This window comes from Scomber japonicus, chromosome 24 (assembly GCF_027409825.1).
Source record: "Scomber japonicus isolate fScoJap1 chromosome 24, fScoJap1.pri, whole genome shotgun sequence".
Classification (NCBI taxonomy): Eukaryota; Metazoa; Chordata; class Actinopteri; order Scombriformes; family Scombridae; genus Scomber; species Scomber japonicus.
In genome coordinates, this window is record NC_070601.1 from 4,168,063 (window position 1) to 4,178,062 (window position 10,000).

Sequence of the window (10,000 nt, forward strand, 5' to 3'; positions counted from 1 at the left end):
ACGGAGAGGAGAGTAGGGGAGGAGGAGGAGAGTAGGGGAGGAGGAGAGGAGAGTAAGGGAGGAGGGGGAGGAGAAGGAGAGGAGGGTAGGGGAGGAGGAGTAGTGTTTGCAAATATGACAGAGAGAGAAGAGGAGAAGGAGAGGAGGTGGAGGAGTGTTTGCAAATATGATAGAGAGAGGGAGAGTAGGGGAGGAGGAGAGGAGCGTAAGGGAGGAGGGGGAGGAGAAGGAGGAGAGGAGAGTAGGGGAGGAGGAGTAGTGTTTGCAAATATGATAGAGAGAGAGGGAGGAGAAGGAGAGGAGGTGGAGGAGTGTTTGCAAATATGATAGAGAGAGAAGAGGAGAAGGAGAGGAGAGTAGGGGAGGAGGAGAAGGAGGAGGAGAAGGAAGGAGGAGAGGAGAGTAGGGGGGGAGAAGGAGAGGAGGAGGAGGGGGGAGTGTTTGAGTGTTTGCACCAGCCTAAAATGATTTCATGTAGTACGAGGGTTTGAATGTCGAGGTCAGTGAGTACACACACACACACACACACACACACACACACACACACACACACACACACACACACACACAAACCTCCTTCAAAGCTTCTTTTGTGAGACAGGAAGTTGCAAAGCTTCTATAATGGATTGATTTTATTTTAATAATAAGCATGAAGTGACGCTGATGAATTATGAGATTTACAGACGAGCTGCAGCTTTATAGGTTCGATGCTTCATTTAGTTTTATTATATTAAAGAGGAGAAAAGAATAAAGTTTATAGTTTATAGTTGTTTTAGATCCATAAAATGTCAGAAATATAGGTGATAAATGTCAATCAGTGTTTCCAGGAGAAGAAAATTATGTTAAATATTCAGTTTACTGTAAAAAATTATGTTAAATATTTAGTTTACTATAAAAAAAATTATGTTAAATATTCAGTTTACTGTAAAAAATGATGTTAAATATTCATTTTACTGTAAAAAATTGATGTTAAATATTCAGTTTACTGTAAAAAATGATGCAAAAGCAAAAAAGACAAATTTTTAAAGGAAATATTCTCTCTTATTTCTTATTTCTCTCGTAGTTGCAGCTTTTTAATGTGACGATTTTAAATCTTTTATATTTCATAAATCATATTAAACTGAATTTATCAGGTTTTATTTTATTATTAATATTAAAAAACTTCAAATTTGGGGTCATTTTTGGTATTTTTAGATGTTTCATTACTCGATTAATGAATAAAATGAGTGTTATGAAGTACAGTGGGGGCAAGGGGGGGGTAGGGGGGGGCGGGGTGGAGGTTGAGCCCCTTTCATTCATTATAAAACCACAGAAGAAGAAGAGGAGGCTCACGAGGGGGGTTGTGGTCGTTTCTTTGGAGGGTTTCTCCTGTTTTTTTACGAGGGCTGTGGTGCAGTTGGCAGGAGTCAGCTGTTCCTTATTAACACGCACACACACATACACACATACACACACACACACACACACACACACACACACACACACACACACATTAGGGGGGAGGGGGTGGGGGGAGGGGGGGTAAATAAAGAGTGTTTTTAATGCAGGAGTTCCCCATGGCACCTACTGAGATCCTCTTTATCTTTCTTTATTTAACACTTTCACATGATTATACCTCATTCTTCCTCCTCCTCCTCCTCCTCCTCTTCCTCCTCCTCTTCCTCCTCCTCCTCTTCCTCCTCCTCCTCTTTCTTCTTCTTCTTCTTAAGACTAAAATAGCTCATTGTTGAGACACCGAACCACTAAAACCAGCTCGCCTCGAGCTATGAGAGCGTTAGAGGACTTAACTCTGAGCGTGTCCGGGCAAAAAGACACTCCTTCATCCTTCATCCCTCCTCTTCCTCCTCCTCCTCCTCCTCCTCCTTCTCCTGCTCCTCTTCCCCCTCCTCCTCTTCCCCCTCCTCCTCCTCCTCCTCCTCCTCCTCTTCTTCCTCCTCCCCCTCCTTCTCCTCTTCCTCTTCCTCCTCCTCCACCCCCTCCTCCACCCCCTCCTCTTCCCCTCCTCCTCCTCCTCTTCCTCCTCCTATTCCTCCTCCTCCTCCTCCTCTTTCTTCTCTTCTTCCCCCTCCTCTTCCTCCTCCTCCTCCTCCTTCTCCTCTTCTTCCCCCTCCTTCATCCCTGCTCTTGCTCCCCCTCCTCCTCCTCTTCCTCCTGCTCACCCTCCTCCTCCTCCTCCTTCATCCCTCCCCCTCTTCCTCCTCCTCTTCTTCCCCCTCCTCCTCTTCTTCCTCCTCCTTCATCCCTCCTCCTCCTCCTCCTCTCCCTCCTCCTCCTCCTTCTCCTTCTCCTTCATCCCCCCTCCTCCTCTCCCTCCTCCTCCTTCTCCTCCTACTCCCCCTCCTTCATCCCTCCTCTTCCTCCCCCTCCTCCTCCTCCTCCACACACCACATATTAGCTCCATATTTGTAGTTTTAATGATGAGTCCTTAAAATAAAAGTTGTGAAAGTCTCTTATTTTGGCGGTGTAAATGTTGCGTTTCGGAGAGTCTAAATTTAGATTCTCCATGTGTGTCATCTGTTGAGAAATGATTATTTGTCTGTAAGTTGAGACTTAAAGCTCGCCGCTCCTCGTGTGATTATGGAGGAATGTTTGTGTGCGGTCAGGTTACAGAAAGAAACAGAGAGACTTTAAACAGGGGAGAGGTATTTTATTGTGAAGGTGAGACTAAAAAATGGATAAAATAAGAAGTACTTTATACTCTGAGTATTCAGAGACGAATATCTTTAAAAAATGTGAGGATTTTAAACCAGGGCGTCATAATGAAGCTTTTTGTTGGTTTAAAATGATATTTGCACCATTTTTTACCACAAAAAAATGATAAATATTACATTTTTTATCCACCTACTGTGTATTTAAGTGGACTTATACTAATAATTACTTCATTTAAAAAACATCAAATGAGAAGAAACATTTCTACATGTAAATTTTATCGCATTTTGTAAATATTAAGCAGGAAATATCCTGAAAACAACCACTTTTTCTACATAATTTGTGACAAATGATGTTAAATATGTTATAAAACATAGTGTTGTGTTGCTAAAAGTGGATTATATTTATTCCACATTTGAATTCACATTTATTTTCCTGTATATAATCATTGGTTACACCAATTGGACACTGGGTTACATCACATCATTGAACCTCATATTTAATATTTTATCCTCCTACAGTGTATTAAAGTGAACAATTGTATTCCATTAGCTTTATTTAATATAAAAGTTATAATGTAAGATCATGCCAAACTAGTTGATATGGTGTTTTATTGACTATTTACTGTTTTTATGGTTACACCACTTAGACATTTTTACCATAATCCTCTAATATATTCTCTCTAAATGGATTAAAAGCAGAAATTTGATGCTGAGTCCACAAAAAAAGAATGTGTGCAAGTTATTCATACGTTGATTTCCATTTATTTAACCTCTTTAAGTTTGACTTCTTGCAGTAAGATCTCTCCTTGATGAATAAAAGCAGCTCTTCATGTTTTTGGACGGAGGCGTAAATCACAGCTGTGGGATTTAAATTCGTGAAATGTGAGAGTGTGAGTGCGTGAAATCAATCGTAGCTGTTGTGTTTTTTGTCATAAATCATGTTAAACAGCGTGCGGAGCGTGTCGAGGGAGCCGTAAAACATTTTGGCATGACACTCGGAGAGGAAGGAGGGAGGAGAGGAAGAGAGAGAGGAGGAGGGAGGGGAGAGGGGAGAGAGAGAGAGAAAGAAAGAAAGAGTGAAGGATCACGGGATTATACATGACAGGAAGTTGGTTTTAAACACACAAAGGGGAAATTATGAGATTTTTCTGTATCTGACAGGTAACTTATCATCATTTATGGATGAAAACAGCAACAATGAGTGAAGTTAGAAAGTTAATCTGCAACTATTTTAATAATAGAGTCAGTGTTTCTGTCATTCAGCTTCTTAAAAGTGATGATTTAAGGCTTTTCTTCGGTCATAAATCTTAATTAACTGTACATAAACTTTCAAAATAAGAGTCCTGAAGGTATAATAACAGGACACTTTCACTATTTTCTGACATTTGGCACACACACACACACACACACACACATATATAAGGCTTCTTAAAAGTGATGATTTAAGGCTTTTCTTTGGTCATACATCTTAATTAACTGTGTATAAACTTTCAAAATAAGACTCCTGAAGATAGTATAAAGGGACATTTTTCACTATTTGCTGACATCTTAATACAATTTTGATAATCTAATAATCATTACAATCATTTTTTTTATCATTCATCTTCTTAAAAGTGATGATTTAAGGCTTGTTTGGTCATACATCTTAATTAACTGTATATACACTTTCAAAATAAGACTCCTAAAGATATTATAACGTAGATTTATCACTGTTTTTGTGACATTGAACATATACATATATAGAAAAGGCTTCTTAAAAGTGATGATTTAATGCTTTTTTGGGTCATACATCATATTAAACTATATAAAAAAAATTCAAAATAAGACTGACATATTATAATTGGACATTTTTCACTATTTTCTGACATTGAACATATACACAAATATAAAAGGCTTCTTAAAAGTGACGATTTAATGCTTTTTTTTTTGGTCAATGTACAAAATTAATGTACTTTTGAATTCATAGTATGAAAGAAAACTTGAGGTAGAGGTCAGAATTAATGCTTTACATCAATTTCAAAATAAAACCGGTTTGTATTAATCTATTTTTTTCCATATATCTCAATTTATAATCACAGTAGGAGGGTAAAGTTATTATTTTTAAACACTAATTATCCCTTATCTTTAAATTTAACATGGTTTCACAAACTTCTTCTGAATACTTGACTACTTTTAAAGAAAACAGTGTAAAAATAAAAGTAAAAATTTGTCACATTTGAGTCAAAAATACAAAAAAATAAATTCTTTTTCTGCTGCTCTCACTGTGATTAAGCACTCAGAGGAGGAAGAGGAGGAAGAGGAAGAGTTGAGCGGCAGTGTTGTAAGACGACAGGAAGCGTCAGGCGGCTCCACCCTGATACAAAGAGACAAAAAAGATTTCTTCTTCTTCTTCTTCTTCTTCTTCTTCTTCTTCTTCTTCTTCTCCTTCCTCTTTCACACTTCTCATTTCACAAGAAGCTTTTATAGTTTAGTAGAAAGCAATCAGCTGTTGTTGTTTTTTTAGTAACCAAATGCTGCGATACTTCACATTTTAGGACTTTTATGGGCTCGATTTAACAAAATAAAAGTCCTTCTATCTTTAATTCCTCCTGCTTAGGGTTTGGGCGATATGGCAAAAATATCACGATTTTATCACGATTCTTTTTTTTTGGATGATGTGAGGATGTGAGGATATTTGAGTTTGTATCTAGTCTGGAAACAATGTAACAAACAGTAACGTTAATCACCATGGCAACGGTGGTAAACGATGTAACTGGAGGCTTATCGTATAAATCATAAACACCTAGCAACAACAAACCGGATGTAAGAGAACGGAGCCAACTCCCCAAAGATTAAGAATCTGACTTGGTCCTCTGTCCATGGACTGATGTTTTCGACGTCCTCTGTTTCCGCCAGTGATATCACCTAGCAACAACATCTGGAATAAGTCCTCCAGTGATATCACCTAGCAACAACAACTGGAATAAGCGCGGGTCTGGTGTTTGGTGTTGCATAGAGTGACCTTGAGTGGAAACCAGGCGGGGAGTTCTGGTCCTCTGAAATGAGGCCACCGTGGAAGTAACTTAGAGCTGCATTCTATCAAAAGGCCACCAGGGGGCGACCGTCTCTATACAAGTCAATGGAGAATTCACCAACTTCTCACTTGATTTCTAACCTCAGTAAACGTTTTCAAAATGTGTTTATGGTCTCAATCGCTAGTTTAAAGCCTTCTTCAATGCAGTATGATGTTCATTTGGGACATTTTGGCCTCCCTGATTTTATATGTGACGATAAAGCAGGGTATGCATTAGGGCGTGGCTACGTCCTGATTGACAGGTTGATTGCCCAATGTCCTCGAGATCCAGCCCTCGCAACCATAGCAACCTCCCCACTCCACCCATGGCCCCACCTCATACCCATATAAGTAGAATCCGTGTTTTTATTTTTCCCAGCATGCACCTGACATTTTCAAGATGGCGCTGCCTAGATTAGAAACTACTGGCTTCTGAGCAGCAGTCCACAAACCAATGGGTGACGTCACGGATGTTACGTCCATTTCTTCTCTACAGTCTATAGTAGAGACGTAGAGAGATGTCACGGACAGTCAAATCCGATATGAGTGTTTGGAGCTGTTCTGACTCAGACACACACAATCGGATCTCATGTGATTTATGACTGTTCAGACTTCTAGATGGGCTAAAAATGGGATTTTGACTTGCAGTGTGAACGCAGCTTTAATCAATCGTCTATGTGCTTTAAAAACTCACCAAACTTCTTCTTCTGTGGTTTTCTCTCCTCCAGCCACCATAAAGAAAGGCCAGAACGGCACCAGCTGGAGCAGCGAGCGGAGCCTGATGTTCGGCAGCAACCCGCTCACTCCGTCCTCCGCCTCCTCCGTCACGTCTCCTTCCTCCTCTCAGATCACCTCCATCGACGGGGTCAGCTTCTCCGAGGGAGACCTGCTGCTCCAGGTGAGGCCGGATTTCCATTTCCATTTAGAGAGAATATATTAGAGGATTATGGTTAAAATGTCTAAGTGGTGTAACCCTTTATAATTTTATAGTCGTAAAAAAACATGAAATGAATCAAAGTGTGTTTTTGTCTCTTCAGGCTCTGAACGGGTTCGTGTTGGTGGTGACGGCTGAAGGTTACGTCTTCTACACTTCACCGACCATCCAGGACTTCCTCGGCTTCCACCAGGTGAGAGAAAACACGAGCTGATGATCAATTAAAGAGTAAAAATATTAATTATAATGTAACTTAAGCATCATTTTAATATAAAAAGCTGTTAAAAAGCTACTTCTTGACCAAAATAATTAACTTTATTCACATTTAAAGGCGACTTCAGCACTTTTATAGCATCATATTCATATAAAAAAAACAGATATTTCTCTTTTAGGAGTAAAAACAGAGTGAATATTGGACTGAAACATGACTCTAAGATATAAAATGAGATATCAGATGTAGAAATCAAATAATGTGACGAACGTGTGAATGATGAAACTCTGCTTTGATAAACAGAGCAGAGCGGATGTGTGTGGGCCGCTGCTCTTTATTAGTCATGTTCTCTGTTCTTTTATTATTGATTTAAACCTTTACTCAAATATTTAATCTGATGGAGATCGTTGTCTAAACAATCGACACGAGGTAAGAAAAATAAAAGAGTTGATTTGAACGCTGTTTTTTTTGGCGTCGGCATAAAAATAAACTAGTTCTTACAAGTTTATAAGTTTGAACGTGGCGATGGAAGAGAGAGCAGAGAGGAAATGAGGCTTTACACACATAACATGAAGGAGAGGCTGTTTTATTTAAATATATATATTTATATAATATATGATGAGTTTATTTCATCAGCTTTATTACTAATTAGTTAATATGAAAAGTGATAATTATCCTTCAAAAATATGAAAAAATATAAAGTATGAGCTACTTTTTTACTGTTTTTCTTAAATTCAGTCAATCAGTGAATGAATCAGTTAGACTTTATTATATTATATCACTTTTCATACATTTATCATCATGTAACACAAACTGTGAAACATAATAAAAATAAATAAAATAAATAAATAAATAAAAATAAATAATTATAATGTTGTAAGAATAGCCAAATAAAATAAATGAATAACAAAATTAAGTAAATAATAAAATAATATAAAAAATAATAATGAAAATAAAATAAAAAATAAAATAAAATATTAATATCACATAAATAAAATAATAAAATAAGGTAAATAATACAAATAATAAATTGTAATAAATAATATTAAATAATAATAAATACATGAATGAATAAAATATAATAAATATATGATAAAAAATATAAAAAAGAATATAAATTAAATACAAATAATAATAAATAATAATAACAAATACATTAATAATAATAATAATTATAAATAAATATAATAAAAAGAATTAAAAAATATATAAAGAAATGTGAGGTAGGAGTATTAAAGGAAAATAAAAGATTAAAATAAAATAAAATAAAATAATAAATATATTAATAGTCAAACCCAACACAACCTTTCCTCTGATATAATCCCTCCTCATATAAATCAGCTGATCTCCGTCCTCTGATTCCTGGAGTCGATTTTCTCAGTAAGAACATGAAGAACGTCTCATTGAGCAACGTCAGCTGTTGCCCAACGGTCGGCCCGAGTTTCCGTCGGCCGGACGGAGCTCATCATGTTTTTCTGTTGTTGTTCCTCCTAAAATAACCACCCCCCCCTTTTTTTTAATTAATTGATGCGTATCGGTGTGTGTGTGTATGTGTGTGTGTTTCCTACCTTCTATGAAGCAGCTGGTTTCACTTCATGTTTGTCAGTTTGGAGACGATGAAGCGTGTCGTTCCTTTTTTGGTCTACTTGAGTTCAGTATCTGAAGATAAAGGCGATAATAAAGGTATAAAAGCATAAAAACTCATGAGAAATATAAAGTTTAATCCCTAATTAAACCAGTTATACTAAAAAAAACTCAATATTTAAATTGATATAAAGGCACGAGCCGAACATTCAGACATAATGAATCTTTTATTGAAGCTTTTATCTTAATTAATAAAAAACAAAAACACATTGATGCTGCTTAAAATGACAAATATTATAAGTTTAATACAATAAATCAGCTTTAAATGAAATTATATCACAGTACATGAACTTATTGATTAATCAGCTACTAATATAAGTTTACTAATGTATGAAAAGTATGTAGTATATAGTACATTATATATATACAGTTAAAGTACTGCAGTATTATGAGCCATGTAGTTAAAGTATAATCCTTGAAAATCATCTTCCAGCACTTTAAGCTCAAATATTTAAACTGATATCATATTTTTATAGCTGCTTCTTTACTTTTCTATCACTTTTTCAACAAAATAAACTCCTAAGAAGCCAAAAATACAAAAAAATCTGTAAAAAAAACAATAAAATTACCTAAATCATGTTTTTAGTCGCTGCTTCTTCACTTAAAGAGGACTAATTCTGTATTTTAGGATTAAATAAACAATAAAGAACACAAAATATGCCGTTAAAGAAGCTAAAAAATCACCAAAAAACACCAGAACAGCCCTTTAAAATCATCTCTCAGTTAATATTTAGCTGCTTCTTTACTTATATTATCACTTTTTTGACAATATCAACAAAATAAACTCCAAAAAAGACAAGAAATACAAATAAATCTGTAAAAAAAATACAAAATATGCTGTTAAAGAAGCTAAAACATCCTAAAAAAAACACCAGAACAGTCCTTTAAAATCATCTCTCAGTTAATATTTAAACCTAAATCATATTTTTTATAGCTGCTTCTTTACTTTATGAGGACTTGTTCAGTACTTTGGGAACACATGTGAGTCATGTGCTCCTCAGTCCGTCTGTCCGTGTGTGTGTGTGTGTGTGTGTGTGTGTGTGTGTGTGTGTGTCTGTGTGTGTGTGTCTGTGTGTGTGTGTTTGTGTGTGTGTGTGTGTGTGTGTGTGTGTTTGTGTGTTTGTGTCCACGACGAGGAAACTGAGAGCCGCTTTGTTGGCTGTGAACTCTTGACTTGAAAACACATCCGTTTGAGACGAGGTTAAAGATGGAGGGAGAAGAGGAGGAAGAGGAGGAGGAGGAGGAGGAGGAGGAAGAGGAGGAGGATGAAGAGGAGGAGGAGGAGAGGAGAGGAGAGAGGGATGATGAAGATGAGGAAGAGGAGGAGGAGGAGGAGAGGAGAGAGGGATGATGAAGATGAGGAAGAGGAGGAGGAGGAGGAGGAGAGGAGAGAGGGATGATGAAGATGAGGAAGAGGAGGAGAGAAGAGGAGAGAGGGATGATGAAGATGAGAAAGATGAGGAGGAGGATAAGGAGGAAGAAGAGGAGGAGGAGAGGAGAGGAGAGAG

General features: G+C 37.0%; 1 protein-coding gene across 1 annotated transcript in view; it reads left to right on the forward strand.

Annotated features, from left to right (window-relative positions):
• The window catches only part of LOC128354431 (aryl hydrocarbon receptor-like), a 75,488-nt gene that overhangs the window by 51,428 nt on the left and 14,060 nt on the right, over positions 1-10,000 (forward strand). The window contains exons 3-4 of the mRNA XM_053314672.1: positions 6,432-6,601; positions 6,741-6,830. Of these exons, the coding sequence (XP_053170647.1) occupies positions 6,432-6,601; positions 6,741-6,830 (260 nt within the window). The remainder of the gene's footprint in view (positions 1-6,431; positions 6,602-6,740; positions 6,831-10,000) is intronic.